Source organism: Falco biarmicus, chromosome 10 (genome assembly GCF_023638135.1).
Source record: "Falco biarmicus isolate bFalBia1 chromosome 10, bFalBia1.pri, whole genome shotgun sequence".
Classification (NCBI taxonomy): Eukaryota; Metazoa; Chordata; class Aves; order Falconiformes; family Falconidae; genus Falco; species Falco biarmicus.
Window position 1 is genome coordinate 21,750,157 of NC_079297.1, and position 16,735 is coordinate 21,766,891.

At 41.1% G+C, this 16,735-nt stretch overlaps 1 protein-coding gene across 7 annotated transcripts in view; it reads left to right on the plus strand.

The window, feature by feature from the left end:
• The window catches only part of NAV2 (neuron navigator 2), a 410,478-nt gene that overhangs the window by 300,418 nt on the left and 93,325 nt on the right, over positions 1-16,735 (plus strand). For all 7 annotated transcript variants that reach the window (XM_056353345.1, XM_056353346.1, XM_056353339.1 and 4 more), the window contains exons 7-10: positions 737-1,835; positions 4,545-4,657; positions 7,490-7,598; positions 9,542-9,931. In XM_056353345.1, coding sequence (XP_056209320.1) covers positions 737-1,835; positions 4,545-4,657; positions 7,490-7,598; positions 9,542-9,931 — 1,711 coding nt within the window. The remainder of the gene's footprint in view (positions 1-736; positions 1,836-4,544; positions 4,658-7,489; positions 7,599-9,541; positions 9,932-16,735) is intronic.

Sequence of the window (16,735 nt, forward strand, 5' to 3'; positions counted from 1 at the left end):
AAGCTCTCTTTAAGCTCTGAACTGATTTCTTGACAAGAACAAGTAACATTAAAAGGAACTAAATAAATAAAATATTTGCTTTCTCTGAGTTGGGGGGTGGGGGAGGCTGTACAGCTCCTGCACTAGTTTCTCTTACAGCTGGACTAAGATACGTGGTAATACTTAATTTAGGTTCATCGCATAAGGACAGGGTTTTATTTTTGTACATGGAATTTTCTTCTACCTTTTGCATATGAAGATCTCATCCCCACACGCACACCCCAGTAACTGAAAGGACTTCAGTTTTAATTTTTTCCTTACTCCTGTATTTTTTATACGTTGGACATTTTTCTAAGAATTGCACTTGGACAGCAAGTATTTTGCCAAAAGCAGAGGGAATGCTTAGTTAGACAATAGTGCTGTGTTTTTGCTAATGAAATATTATGAACTTCATAAGGGAGAATACATTGCAAAACACGTTTTGGTTTGAATTGGAGGAGTTTCTTTCCCCTGGAAACAGCAAGTAAACGTAAATTACATAGTAGAAGCTCGTTGCTGTTCTGCTGGGTAGGAAAAGAAAATTGGCTTTTATTTTCTTTAAGTGATGCTGATGTTGAAAATACTACTATGTGTCTATCTTTTAAATGCTGTTAGTGTAAAGTTCCTTATGTTTCATTACAGAAAGAAGCCCAGACTAGCTACAATTATCAGGTACTACTGTTTTGGTTTTTGGGGTTGTTTTTGTTTTTTTTTCCAGAGCCTGCAGACAGTACAGCCTCCCAGCCCACAGGAATGAATGAAAATGTCTCATCCTCAGTTCAGAGCTGCAGCAGTACTGTTAGTTGCAATAACTCATCAGCCATCCCTCAGCCAAGCTCTGCTATTAAACCTTGGCGCAGCAAGTCCCTCAGTGCTAAGCACACAGCTACGTCTTCCATGTTATCTGTAAAGCAGCCTATATCGGAGCCTCCAAAGCCACCCTCAGAAATCGCCAAAACAACTCCCAACGGTCAAAAATCCATGCTTGAAAAATTAAAACTCTTCAATAGCAAAGGAGGCTCGAAAGCAGGAGGGACGACGCTCGAGTGTCCGGGGTCTCGGGACAACAGCTGTGAAAAGCTCGAGATGCTTCTCAGCTTTGAGGAAAGCGAAGAAACTGATGCCGCAAATCAGAATGTCAACAATCCAGGATCGATGTCCAGTAGTCCCAAAATTGCACTCAAGGGAATTGCACAGAGGACTTTTAGCCGGGCACTAACTAATAAGAAAAGTTCTCCAAAGGGTAATGAGAAGGACAAAGACAAACAGAAAGAGAAAGAAAAGGACAAGAGTAAAGACACTGCAAAGAGAACATCTATCACTGAAAAGCTGGACCTGAAAGAGGAACCAAAAGAAGACCAGACGGCACTAGCAACAACAGAGATGCCAAAAAAGTCCTCCAAGATCGCAAGCTTTATCCCTAAAGGAGGAAAACTGAATAGTGCCAAGAAGGAGGCCTCTGCCCCGTCGCACAGTGGAATACCAAAACCAGGAATGAAAAACACCACAGGGAAATCCTCAAGTGCCCCCGTTCCTGCAAAGGAAGGCGAGAGAAGCCGCAGCGGGAAAGCCGGCTCGGGGCTTTCTCATCAGAAGTCTCAGCTGGACAGCAGGCATTCCAGCTCCTCATCCAGCCTGGCTTCTTCAGAAGGAAAAGGCGTAGGAGGCCTCAACAGCAGCAGCAGCAGCCAAGCTGTCAACGGACCCACCGCCACGACACACACCACAGGGAGCAACACTGTGAGTGTTCAGCTACCTCATCCCCAGCAGCAATACAGCCACCCGAACACTGCCACGGTAGCTCCCTTCATGTACAGGTACGGTGAACTTCTCCGGCGGACTGCTTTGAACATGACGCTTAGATAGGGAGATTTGTTTTGGACACTCGCTCTGTCAGGGGGCTGAGTGAGGCAGCAAGGTGAATGCCATGATGTGTCAAAGCTTTGTGCTTTAAGAGAGTAGAGAATTTATACATTTACACAAAAACTGTTGGTGAAGGCCATCGGACTAAGATGTATAAGGAGTTGTAATAGGTGGGAGGGTAAGTATTTGTTGTATCCGATCCTGCTAACAGTTAAGATGGGAATGCTAGCACCTTCTTGACCAGGTGCTGCTCTTACCTGGGCTTTTACCCTATGGATTAGGTTTGGTTTGTGCATCATAGCTCTAAAAGTTGTAACAATGCCATTTTATGACATAGCTATGCTCATTCTCTTCAGTGTGGCTAACAGTGGTGGAGCTGCCTTGCTATAAATAGTAATGGGGAATCTTGGAAAACAAAAATAAAAATTCCTTAGTACAGGTAAGGCACCAAGTCTGCTGTTCTGTGCATTAACCCTGAATGAGTTAAGCAAAAGAGCAGCCGTATGGGGTCACAATTAACCTCCATCTAGTCCAGCATCTTCTGTTGGGCAATGGCAGTAGAGGCTACGTACAGAAGAGTAACAAGAGGGAAACTGACAACAAAGCTTCCTAAGAACATGCTCCCCAGTCTGACCATGACACAAGAAATTCCTCAGTCACATGGTGGGATTTTTGATTTTGACAGCCATCTCCTAGTTTTCTTTTGACACCATTTAATTCTTTCAGAGGAAAAGAATGAAAGCAGTTATTCCATCTTCATGGTCTTCCTGCTGCTGCTGATTTGAGTGACCTCTGTCATATCCTTCCCTCCCTTAAGATGTTTCTTTTCTAAGCTAAGGTGTCCTAGCCTGTGTGGTTTCACTTGTGGAGATGCTGTTCATAACCTTTGGTCATCTTTGTGGCCCTTTCCCCTCATTTTTTTTCAGTTCTACTATATTAATTTTTGCCTTTCATCTTTTGGCACATGTAGCATAAGAAATGGTTGGCCACATTTTTTAAATAAATGTGTATGTACATGCAATGAGCCTGAAGGAGGGGGACGCCAAAGGCCTGTGCAGGAATGCAAAATGGGAAGAGTCTTCTTTCTGTGTGTGTGTAGAATAAAATGCCAGGCGTCTTTTCTGGCATGAGGTCACATGAAAAGGAACCAGTTGAGAAAAATTCATTTGTCTCAAACTTGTATAAATAGTACATGTTCTTGATTTCTCTTGCTCTTGCATTCATCGGTACTACTTTGGCTGAAGGCGGGGTTTACTACTAGTGATTTTTAGGGATTTGGTTTGAGTTAAAAACTGCCAGTGCAGTTTGCACTGTTTTAGTCCATAACTAAATAGAAAATAGTGGTTGCAAACTGATTGTATTGGTGTTTATCCCTCATAACCTCCAAAAATGCATTCGTGATGCTTTGGGTTGTTAAGTTTATCACTGCAGTGTCCTATCAAAAGATAAAGTGAAAAGCACTCTAGTTAGTGTTCATCTTCCTTTGAACTTAGGTATCGGCATCTAAAGTGTAAAAGCAGATGCAGTCCATATGTTTTCTGTAATCTAAACATACTGTTAAACCCTAGGCAGTATTTATTTAACTTTTTACAAAAAACAGTAATGAAACTACCTATTGGCAGCTGCAGAAAATGCTAAGAAATTGAAAAAATAACTCTTTTACAACATTGGAGGAAAAAAGGGCCAAACTGTGTAATCTTGCCAGCTTTAAAAGGAAAGAGAAAAGTGAAATTTTATTGATTTGCAAGGCAAATGTATAGCATTATTATAGATTTAGTATCGAGACACTTTCCGAATCTACAAAATGCACTTGTTAATGCGTTGCAGTGGTAGTCTCAGGTTTTTTCTGCTATCAGTTGAGGTTACTTTAATCTAAACTTCTCAGCTGCCTGTAGACTTACTTTTTGTTTGTTTTTTTAAATATTGTTTTTTAAGTAAAAGACAGGAGAAATTGTTCTACATTTCATTTGGAGTTAACTGAAATTAAGAATATTGCAATAGTAATTCCTTGCTGTGTCTTCACTTACGTGCAGCACTTACTCTTTGGACAGGAGAACTTGCAGCCTTTTGTTGGTGTGGCTCTACAAGCAAAACACAGCGCAGCTAGTAAAATTAATTAAGTCAATACATTTTTCAAATCTGACAGTAGATTCTTACATCACCTTTAATTACCTGACAACCACAATGTCATACAATAAATTGGAGTTTGAAGCTGGTTTTACCAGTCAGTAATTTTAAAATACAAATGAGTGACATGGCTAGTTATTGAAGGGAAAGTAGCAGGAGTGTAACATGCCCTCATGCACTACCTGCTTTATATTAGTGCAATACAGACTTTATTAGAGAGGATCAGATTAGTCACAAAACCTGATGTTATTGATAATTACAGTTTAGCTGGAAATCCAAGTGTCTCAAGAGCCTGTCTGAAGAGCTATGAAGCCTATCTTTGACTATGAATTTTTTATTTTTTACAGCTGAGTGCTTGTTTCCATTTCTAGGACATAATTCAACATGGGACTAATGAATTATGTAAAATCAGTCTGCTGGTCTGTTCTGGAGAGAGGGACAGAGCAGCTGATGGCAGGTGCAATTGTCTCCTTGTTATACTTGAGCTACTTTGGATGGAGAGTGACTACGCATCTCTGTTGTGTGTTGCCTTCCAGATCACAGACGGACAATGAAGGGAACGTAACAGCTGAGGCCAGCACAGGAGGGGTCAGCATGGATTCTGCTCTTTATGTCAAAACTGGACAGCCTACTCTTGAAGACCTCTCAGGTATGTCTTGCAACCTACTGACTGCGGTCTGGTCAAATAAGAATTGGCTAAGGCAAGCCTGAAATCAGGAGCTCCCTCTTTAGGGGCACATTTAATTTGGTTTTATTCCTGTTGCTTTTGTTCTTACTAGTTACGGTATTTCTTTCAGCTCTTCAGCAATGGACACTGGGTGTCAATAATCTGAATACTAGATGCTCAAGTTCTGCACAGCGATGTGCCCCCCAAATTTCTTGAAAGCGTTAGGAATTCTGGGTGCTTAATCTCTTTTTAGGAGACGTCCAGCACCTTTTAGGATTAAGCTGTTATAAGGATCCTAAGTATTCTCAAGCATTTGATATTTATTTTTTACTGTTTAAAACTTCGCTTCAGAATTTACAGAAGAGATTAAATTAATTTCCTTGATGTTTTACTTTGTTTATAGGTTTTTTGGGTTCATATTTAAATTTGAGAGCCAGTTTAAAGTAAGAAACGCAGTGTCCAGCTGCATAAACCTTTTCAGTATTACCTCTTAAGCATCAATTTGTCTAGCCTAGATGTATTTCAGCCTGTCAACTGAGAAGTGTTTCTGAATCACAAAAGGTCTTTAGTTTTTTAATGACAGCTGTGATGTAAATGCAAACTGTTCTTCAAGTAGAATGTGTAAGTTTTGGGATCCAAGAATGGAGGACAGCTGACAACCTCGGAGATGGAGATGGAAAACCCAGCTGTGTGCCACCAGACCCCGCAGACAGCAGCAGTCCTTAAAGGGGTCTTAGGGGAAAAGGAGCAAAGAAAACAAAATGTTCCCTCAACCCAAATACATTAGAAGAAATAAGGGACAGATTTCTTCTCTCCCTACATAGCAGCTGTTGATGCTTTTAATTTAAAAGCACATATAAAACAAATGAGAGCATAGGTAGGGAAAACTGGAAGCTGAATAGTTTAATGACGCTGCCTGTTCATGAAGAGCTGATTTAATAATTAAGCTCTAGTAGCACTATCCAATGTCTGCCTTTTAAGTGTACTTATATTTTAAGTAATTGAATGTCATTTAAGTAAAAAATCTGCTATCAGTTTAGGCATGAGAGTGATCTCAGAAGAAATTGGTTTAGCTTGTCTCATGTATGTTCTCTTAAGAAGTCAACTACTGTTTGCCTTCGTACCTATGAGAGAAATGATCTGTGAAAGAGCACTGTGACCTTTGTTAGGCTACAGACCTATAAATGTTTTATGTTCTTTGCTGCAAAAATTTGTAGATCCGTGAGTGTAGAAAATATTTTCTGTCCCAGAGACCCGCTGGCTAAAGGAATTGGTCTTGTTAGGGAGCTATATCCAGTCCAGCCAGATCATAATTGTTTGACCATTTGGCCTAAGTGAATTGTATCTCAGGGAGATTATTTCCCAGGGCATAGAGAGCCATTAAAAAAAAATTGCTAACATGGACACTACCTGAGCCATTGTTTTTTCTCAGAAAGGCTAATGATTGTATAAACATTAAAGTCTATCTTCCCCTCCCTAGAAGGTTCCCCATAGCTGGGGCTCCAGCACTTCGGTGAGTAGTTGGGGCCGCTGCTGCTTTGCAGGCAAGAGTATGTGACTTGGGCTTTCTGTGCCACCAACCTGGCATCTTTCAGAAACATGAAGTTTAAATCCAAGAATGTGGAAGGTTACAAAAACAGCTTATTTATCTGGATCTTAACACTTCTGATTTGTGTAATAAGTAGATAGCCATTTAAGCTAGCGATCATTGCGATGACCAGTATCCTGGCAGCTTAAGAATTAATCACTTGTACAAAGAAGGCGGATACAAAATTTGAAGTTTTAAATCTGCTGTAGTATTTTCTTTAGTCATGAGCTGTAGGCCCGTTAGAATGAAATCATTTCCTTCTGTGCCCAACAGAAGCTTTGTGATGGCTTTTTGGTGGTGTTCTGTTTCAGCATTCGGCTTATAAAAAGAATACATTGGCACTACTAGGAATTCACTTCTTCTCAACCTTTTAGAAAGTTTAACTATATTAAGCTCCACCAAGTTAGCAACCAAAGCATTTCTTAATTGACAGCTGAGAGCAAGTAAATAAATTATGCTGAGGCACTAATTAAATTATTAATTTTATAAAAATAAATTATGCTGACACACTGGGAGGACTTTTCTATTTATATAAACTCTACTTCTAGAGTTAAAGAACAGGACATAAATGTGTTTTAGAAGAGAATATTTAAAGAACGGGATTTCTATATGCCAGGGAAACTGAAAGTCATCCCCCAGCTTTGTGTCATGTAGCACATTTAAGTAAAGATGTTGTGATGTTGACAAGCAAAAACTTTTGCTATTTTACCTAAAACATCACTTAGCATGGAGCACCCAGTCAACACACTTTAGTTTATTGACAGTCTGCTGTTGTAGAATGGGATCTATTTAAAATGGGGGAAAAGAAGATCTAGAGAAAATATAGAATTAGAGAAACTGGCTGTGTCAGATAGATGTTAATTGTGTCAATATATAAGATAGGAAGGGTGGTATTGATGGGTTATATTTTCTAATGAGATTGAAAGTTAACTGGAATTTAAATGGGGTCATATGGGGAAACAATACAGAAACATCTGGTGCAAAGGCAGACTGTGCAATGAAGTTAACAGTACAGAGCTCGTTCTTGGTCCAGCTGCGGCAATGGCAGGTGCCTGCTCTGGGGGAGTGGGATCTCCATCGTAGTCGGTTTAGCGTGTTAAATAAGAGAAAGTCAGGGGAAAAAAGGGTGTTTGAGTCAAATTCGGAGTCAGATTCAGGCAGAGGTAACAGCTCAGTTATGTGCTGTGTCCTGCCATACCCTTTCTCATGGTTTATTTTCCCCGTAGGAGAGGATCCAGAAACTCGGCGGTTGCGAACTGTGAAAAACATTGCTGATCTTCGGCAGAACTTGGAGGAGACGATGTCCAGTTTACGGGGAACCCAGGTCACTCACAGGTAATGGCATGACTTAGCTTATAATAAAAAGGAAGTCATTGTGGTCTTACTTTTACATCTCTTGGATCTGGCTGGGTTGTATCGAGATTAACACTGGCAGTGAAAGATACTGATCTTGTGCTTCTTGTCTTTAAAGCACAGATTGTGAATCATGTTCATTGTTTATTGAGATATATGATGGGTAATTGATGGTGGTGGGTTGTGTATAGAATCAAAGGTGGAGAATGATTAGTGCTTGTTGAATGTGTTGGGTGATGTTTGAATATAGGTTACAGTTCAAAAAGTTTCTTCATCTTACTCTTGAACAACTTCAGTGCATGACACCACTCTCCCCCAATGTGTAATATTTTGTTTAAAAAAGCAGGTGAACTGTGCTTGACCCACGTTATCAAGTGCATAACTTGAATTCCTGGCCAATCTTTGGACAAACAAATTTTTCTAATATTCTTAGTCATCCGTGTATATAACTGCTTTTTCTTTGTAAAGCAACGTTTGGAAATTTCAGCAATATTTAAGATATGCTCTAAATAAATAAAGACATTTAAACATTCTGTGACTTGTATCTTCTCAATGTTGAACAGGAGGCCTGGGAGAATAAGCTGTTTGTCCCCTGCTGAGGTCGGGGTCCTAGTTAGAGCTCAGTGCTTTATGGACTCCAGCCCTAAATGAGTTCATTGGGAGAACATTTTGTGTTTTGGCTTTGTATCTAAAACTGAGGCAGAGCTTGCAGAGATGAACTCCCCATGCTATTTTTCTTTTCAAATTTCAATTAATGTGACTGCTCGTTGTGATTTAATTACTATAACCGGAGGACACATAGGTTTTTGCAGCATACATGTGACATTATATTGTGAATAGTACAATGCTGCTTATTTTAACAATTATCCACAATAATAAAAAAAAAAGTAACACTGTTGAGCAGGAAAGGAAAAGAGGAGTGCATGTGGGTAAGACAAGTTGCAGCTATGGATTAACTGCAAATAAATCAGCTGCCACTAAGCTGCGAGTGTTCATTGTGTAGCCTTGCAATCTATACCTGAAATCTCATGCTGTAGCAGTCCCATTTTTAAGGTTCCTTATAGCAGTCTACATTTAGTCAAACGCACTTATTTTTTGAAGCACATTGGAAACTATTTTTGACACCAATGTCACTACTGAGATAAGTGGTTGCAGCGTTCTCAGACTGTATGCAGGCCGTACCAGCAATACTGTTGGAAAGGATAAACATATTCACACACGTGAGATGCGGAAAATGAAAGATTTCATGTAGCTGATGCTTGTCAAAAACTGTATTTACAGGCTGTGACCTCAAATGCTTTGGTAACCAGAGCTCTGTATAAATATTAGCAATATTTTGAAAAATATATTCAAATCATAAGTATATAAAATGTGTTTTGAAAAATAAATTTCGTTTTACTTTTTTATTATTTTTTTCATTTAATCCTTTCCACAGTGTAAAAATAGCTACCACCTTGGTGCTGAACACATCTCCAGAGTATTAGGGCTTTCATGAATGCAGGCAAAAAAAGAAAATATATCAGAAAAATAGTCCTTGAGTTGGTTTTCCCTTTAGTCAGCTTAATATCCTACTCCCTTGCTCAGAGTGGCAAAACGGTGGTATCACAGAGTTATAAATGATTTAACATGAAGAAGTTATGCTTTCATACTGTGGATAATCCATTAAAAAGTTCCTGCTTAAGTCTTCTAACATATATATTGAACACTTGGCAGCCTGGGTGCAAGACTATCATTATTTAAGAACAGTGTTGGAGGAATGGACCTAACTGTCTCCAGGCATCGTAGCAGGTAAATTCTGTCCATGCTGTCATTTAGGGTCTGTAACTTGCTGACTGTTCAGGGTGTAGGGTCTTGCAATCACCTGAAATCCCATGGCACTCCATGTAGCTGGCTGCATTTAATCAAATGCATTTCTGTTTTTTAAGCACATTGGAAACTACATTTGACACCAATGTCACTACCGAGATAAGCGGCCGCAGCATCCTCAGCTTGACGGGACGACCGACCCCCTTATCGTGGAGACTGGGGCAGTCCAGCCCTCGCCTGCAGGCAGGCGACGCTCCATCGATGGGAAACGGGTATCCTCCGCGAGGGAACGCCAGCCGCTTCATCAACACAGAGTCGGGACGTTACATGTATTCGGCACCTTTGCGGAGGCAACTGGCGTCTCGCGGCAGCAGCGTCTGCCACGTGGACATCTCGGACAAGGGAAGTGACGAAATGGATCTGGAAGGCATCACCATGGATGCCACCGGCTACATGAGCGATGGCGATGTGCTGGGCAAGAATATCAGAGCTGACGACATCACGAGTGGGTAAGTGCTTTTACTTCGCAAATACTGTACTTCGTGTGGCTCTTCAGTTGCATTTAGTGATGCTGTATTCCTCTGATTGTTTGGAGGAAGAAAAAAACCACACCAACAAACCCAAAGATATTCTGCTAGTTCTAATAAGTGTTTGGAGGGACAGCTGGTTATTATAGTTAATTTCGTCAGTGGGATTTAAGCACGTGCTGTAAGTTTTATGTGCATATGAAGAAAATATTCCTGTATATGAACATACTCTAGCACATGATGAAATGTTTTCTTGCAGCAGGGCTCCTTGCGGGCGTCAGACACATGCTGCTGCAATATGCATTTACGCCGCAAGATGGCGAGTGAGGCGTGTCCTGTACCTGACTGAACCGTTTTCTGAACTTTTAGGGGACGGTTCACTGGAAGGAAATCAGTTCACATCTCTGTGTAGGGTAAAATAGTCGTACGCGCAAAATAAAGTCTAAAGAACACGTTAGTGTGCAGAAATGTGAACTGACAGACAGTTATCAACAAGGTATTACATCAACATTTTACTTCTGCCTTGACTGGAAAACAGCATTTGCTCTTTATTCCAGGATCAGCGTTCCGTTCAATATGTCCATTTTCAATTCCTGCTAGAATGGTCATTTTTTTTCTTAGCTCAAGTATATCGGCATTAGATTGATGTCAGAACTGATCTTTGAGATGTAACTGGCATATTTATTTCTGCGGCAGCCTTTTCCCTGTCTGGCTATCTTACATCCTTTGCTTTTCTCTAGCTTCTTTATAAGTGACATTTCTTGTAGCATTGGCTTATTTGGAAGATTTAGGGCCTCTTACTGAAATAGAAAGCTGGAATCCAGCTGCTGCTTTGTTACTAACTTAACCAATTCAGTTATGCAATCTGGAAATCTGTGAATATTTGGGTGTTTTCACAGTGTCCTTTTTGAAAAGTTGGACACTTTCTTTCTAATTCTTTGTTAGAGAAGCATATAATAAAGAAGCTGATGCAATACCCAGTATAAAATGCTGTTTCAAATAAAGCACCGGTAGCTGCTGCTGCATTGACAATGCATTGTATCCTAAAGCACAAGTAGTGCCATGTTTTCTATAGAACACCAAGAAGTGTCCCTGACAGAATAGTGTCAGTTCAGGCTTCTGCTGCTCATAACTAGGGGAGCCCCAATCTTTGCAGATCTTTACTTTGGGTATAAAGTTCAGAGTCCAGGTTGATGAAAAGGAATTAATAAGAAAGCTGTTGAGTTTATGAATGATATTTCAGGGACGTCCGTGCCTTCGTTCATCTGTGTATAGTTTCCTTTTCTGTGTCTTCTCTGGTGATCCTGTAGGGTAAAAAATGGAAGTCTCCATAGTCTGAAAATACAAGAGTGCTCTTTAGATTCTGGGTCTAAGGAACTAACAATGTAATAAAATATTTTTGCCCATTTGTGGAGAGTAATTGTGTGTAGAGATTCCCTGAGAAGGCTGTATTGCAGTATTGGATTGCAATAACGGCATTGGACATAATCCCAATATTAACATTGGTGAATCTCCACTGACATCTAATAATGCTGGATTGCCATCCACAGTACTGATGAGATATTTGGTAGCCTGTTTTCTAAGTTATCTTTCCCAATGTCAATTTATTCCCAATAATAAGAGAACAGGATAGCATTGCATCTTTGTGGGAGAGGAATAATACATCACTTAGAAATCTGGGAGGATGCTTGTAAAGAAAGCATCCGTGTGGCTTGCTGCAGCCCAGATCTCCTGAGATCAGTGTTAGGGCGAACAGGCCCGATACTTCCAGAAACTGAGTTACAGTATGTGGAAGGCAGCACAAGAGGGCATTTATAGCATGAATAGCTCTTTATTAGCTGGTATGTGTTTCACTTTGTCATTTTGCAGAATTGCTACAATCCTGCAGTCTGAAAACCTTGGATCTGTGTTTTCATTGGCAAACTGATAGGGAAGGAAGCCAAAATATTTGTTACAGCCAAAATAAATCCAATAGCCAAGATAAACTATTTTAGCCCTGTGATCCTGATGCTTTCTCTGAAATGTACTGGGTCATGGGAAGTTTCATTTGGCCTCCTTTAGCGAGGCTGCTCAAGCAGAGCTCTGGCAGACCCCGGGATTACTTTCATAGGGTTAGAAAGAGTATCTTTTCTGAACGGGCAGAAGTTATCTCTCAAACTAAGAAAGTCTCCAGGGGGTGGATCAAAGGTAAGAATTTGTCTTATTGTGGGAGCTAAAACATCAACTGAAGGACAAAGCAACAGGTCTAGGGTATGTGTGAGGTGGGCAGGACGCACCCCACGCACCTCCTGCCGTGGCTGGCGGAGCTCGAGGCGTCAGAAAGGGCACCCTGGAGCCCAGAACTGCCTCCCCTGTCCACCCTAAAGATTGTCCCAGGTGGGGACATGCTCTTGTGGCTTCTGGGGTATTTTTCAGAAGGCATGGTCCACTTCAGTCTCCCTCTGGCTACTAACACACACATTCCTACCTCTTTTCGGCCAGTTCCCCGCTGCCCACCTCCCCCTTTCCTCCATTCTCTCTAATGAGATGTAGAGCTGATTTCCTTTTTATCTGTCCTTGAAATGGACCAACAGAGCTGTTGATCAGAAAGGCCTTTTAAAATTCTTTTCTCTTAATTTAATTAGTCCTCTGCCCCTGTTTTCATTGCCCTAGTGTGCAGATTTCTATGCAGAATTAACAGTGTGAATATACCGATTGGTGCTGGTCACAAATTTTCTCAGGAAATAGCTCTGGGTCCGCAGACGCCGCTTGTCAAAACACTCTTTTGCAGAAGCATGGCTGTTCCAGCTACCTTCTAACAAAATGTAGATTTGATGATTTGACAGCTCAGCCACCCCAGAGCCTGAACGTTGAGGCAGGGCAGATGTAAGTGGCCCCGTGCGTGGACCATGGGTCTGCTGTGGGGCATGCCCAGCTCATTTTTTTGTGTGTATCTCATTAAGGAACGTTACCTAGTGACTCATACCTCGCCTAGCCCGCTGAGCAGTGAACTGCTCCCTCAGCTATTAGGTGAGGACAGCAGGGCTCAGCCTGCACGTAATGTTCAGGGGCCCTGGGCTAAGATTCTCCTTGCAGTAGCCTCCCACAGGCGCAGTGGCTGTTAGGGGCAGGGGTAGGACTTTTAACCATTTTATTAACCTCTGCTTTTATTTGGCGCTTTGGGGTCAATACGTTCCCATTACAGATCTCTATTTTCCTCTTAATGTGTTTGTGTGCATGATGCTCATGGGATGATTCCTTCTTGTTTATTCAACCCTTTATGCTCCTTGGGGATCTTTCTACAAGCATTACAAGCAGGTGAATTTGTAATGTGGATGAAAGGATGCTAGAAGGGAGAGAGCAGGCCACTCTGGGCTGGGGAATCGGGTTTTACCCCCTGCTTCTGCTCAGGTCAGTCAAACCCACACAAAAGCTTTGTGCCCAAGGTAGAAACCATCTTTGTGGTGCAGAGGCCTGTCTACCTTTGAGTAACATCGACCAAAACGATCATTGAAGGAAGAGTTCTGTTGTCAGCTGAAATTTAGGAGTTATATCTTTCAGGAGGCAAAGAAGAGTTTGATATGAAGAGCTGGAATTGAGCACTGATTTCATTTAATGTTGATGGGTAACTTTATTTGTAGGATTCTTGCAGCTCAGTTGCTTAATTTTCTTCTATGTGTCAGTCAGACAGACAGAGATCTTTTTCAGATGTCAGGCTCATGTGTGGCGTAACAGACCTTCACTTGGGCTAAGGTTTTAGAGAAAGGAAGGGAGGACTATGCAGCTTACCGCTAATGAGAATTTGTTCTTGCTAACGGTAGTTAAGAGGAGCCGTTTCTTTCTGAGGTGTCTGCAGCAGGAGTGGTTGCTGCTCCAGGTAACGCGTGGCTAGCTAGGAATCAAGAGTGGCTGAGCTAATCGTGGTCTGCATGAGAACCTGCTCACCCTGTATGCTGAATCAATGCTAGCAGTAGTCTTTTCTGACCTATTTTTTGCCATGGAAAAAAAATACGTGGTTGTGGTAGTTCGGTTTTGGGGTTTTTGTACACTTCAAGTTAGTGGGTTAGACATTTTACTAGACACTGCTCTTTAAATGGTATGATGGTGTGGTAAGATTTCATCTAAATACAGTGAATGGGTAAAATTACATTCCTTATACGGCTACAACACTTCAACATGACTAAGAATCATTAGGAGGTTTATTTTATTTTTCTTCTCTGTTTGGGCAGAGTGTTTATTTGAACTGCCTTCTGTCTTGCTAGGATTGGCTTCTTAGATTTTGATCTTTTCAGCATTGCAGAAGAGCAGCTATATGTGGCAAACAGATAATTTGCACAAATAATGAAGAGGTCAGGCAAGCAAACGCAAAATTTTTACTTTTTATAAAAGGGTATTAGGAAACCTTGACTTCTGACTTCTTAGTGAACTCTGTTGAAGGTGGTGCAGAACTAGCTTTTGGGTTTAAAGACAACTATGGTGCTGTGAGAGTCAAAAGAAAAAATTATGGCAATGTTTAAGTCAAACTAATAGTCTTACTCCAAGAATCATACTTAAACATCTTTACAGGAGACATGTCTAGAGTATAACATTAGTATTGTCAATATTATTAATGTTCTATATTATTTAAATAGTATTAAATATGGCACTCAGTTCAGGAGTAGTTCTGGTGTCAGCTTCATCAATAAAACAGTGTTTGATTATTTATTACAAATGATACCTCGAATAACATGCTGTCATAGAACTTTTCTTGCAGTGTAGGCTTCGGCACAAGAAGACACCATAGGCCTGTAAGTCCGAACCTTAGAGATCAGCTGGAATTGAGCTTTTTGTTCGGTGTAAGTGAAAAGAGCCACTTTAGGTCATATGTACTGTTTGTCAGTAAAACAAACTCACAAGTTGTAGTGTGTTGTATTTTTTGCTTACTCGTACGTACTCTGCTATTGTCAGTGACTACCAAAATATCATTTAATGGCCATTTTCCCACTCTGGACTTTTCTGTAATAAACACCTCATTTAACTGCTGCTTCGGCACCAACAGGTTTTGTAACTTGAGCAAAAGACAGCTTCCAAAGGACAGAATAGGGTCCCACTCTGGGGCTAGCCAGCAGAGGGGGATGCAGTCATACACACTTTGTCGATATGGATCATCTGCAGGAAAGGAGTAGGCATGAGGGAGCCGAAAGTTGCTGTGGAGTAACTCTTCCCCCGCTGCTGATCCTGCTGGGAAGCTGCTGGGAAGGTTGGTCACACACCGTTCCTCTCCATTCAGTTCATTCCTTTCATTCAGTAGTTTGTTAATTGCAGGTAGTTACTAATTGTTAGCAAAAGTCTATTGAATTATAAATTATAGACTGCCTTAAATATAAAATTAAATTTTAAATGCAATGAACAACAGGTTTGTAGTTTTATGAACCTGAAAGGTAATATTTGGTCTAATGTTAGGGATTTGGGCATTGTATTAGCAGTCCCAGCCTGAAAGTTCAGGACCTAATCTTGTTCCTCAATGCCTTTGTTGAAATTCACGTGGATCAAAGATTGGAGTTTAAACTAGCCACGGGCTTGTAGACGGGGTATATATTGAACCCTTTGGTCAGAGAGATCAAGTATTGTGCCGATGTGGTGGGCATTGTAACAGAGTGGGCAGGTGAGAATAACAGATGGAAAGACTTTGGGGGGAAACACAGGGAAAGATCATACGGTCTAATTCCAATATCATGATGGAAAATGCAGGCTAAATTCATATTAAACAAAGAATTTTGGCATTGCCATCATGCTGCCGTTAGGCTGGCATTTCTTTTTAAGTCAGATTTAGAATATATTCCTGGTTGAAATAACAGGATCATTTTGATCACATTTCTTGTATTTCAGAAAAAGCAGCGGAGAATGTTCTGCTGGTGGTGTTTAGTAACTGGCAAAGTGAGACTCCTTCTTTGATACTCAAAGTGTTAAGCCTCTTGATCTCATTTAACTGACTGTAATGATGAGGCAGATGAAGCCTAGCGAAAATAAATGTTTAAAAGAAAACATTAAGGATAATAGTGTTACTGCTGCAGCTAAAAGAGAACGCTTTTGCGTGTCAAAGCGGATGTCGATGCACAGAATAGTCCAAATGCTGTAATTCCTACAAGGATTTTGTTTCTTTAAGTTTCAAGGGCTTGGTTGCTGGGCAAGTCTTCAGCCAGGAGGCACGTGGGCAGCTGTTTCCAAACCAACCTTGAATCCAAAGCACCAAGAGGAAGGCAGGAGCACCTGGCCTGCCAGAGTCAGCACCAGCTTTTGGGCACGTTGCTGCTGTCCTGCTTGTGGGTTTGGGATTATGGAGCCGCGTGATGCTGAGCAGATCAGGGTAGGATTGCCCCGTCTGTTGGGCGCTGCTGACTTACCTGCTGCTCCTTCTCTTCGTAGTGCTTCAGTAAAGACTGCCTGTCCCTTGGCTATCTATTTTCAAAATTGGAAAATTCACATTCATACGTTAAGTAGTGAAATGAATATATATGAAGTGGTAGAGTTGTCAGACCATAAAAGTAGGTGTGCTGTTGGCTGGCTGTGTACATGGCTAAGTAGGGAGTGCGGACAGAAGTCAAGTGACTCAGACCGCTGGATTTTACTGATCCCTGGCATAACCCATTCCTGCTTCTTCAGCATGCCTTGCAGGAAAGGGAAATAAATCACTTCAGCATCAGAAATACCCTAAAAATATTGCACTTGGAAGCACTTATTACAGCAGTCAAAATTTCAGAGGCACAGAAAGGGTGTATTTGGCTAAAGAAAAGAGAAGTTTAAAGGTCCAGGTTGTCCAGGGAACTC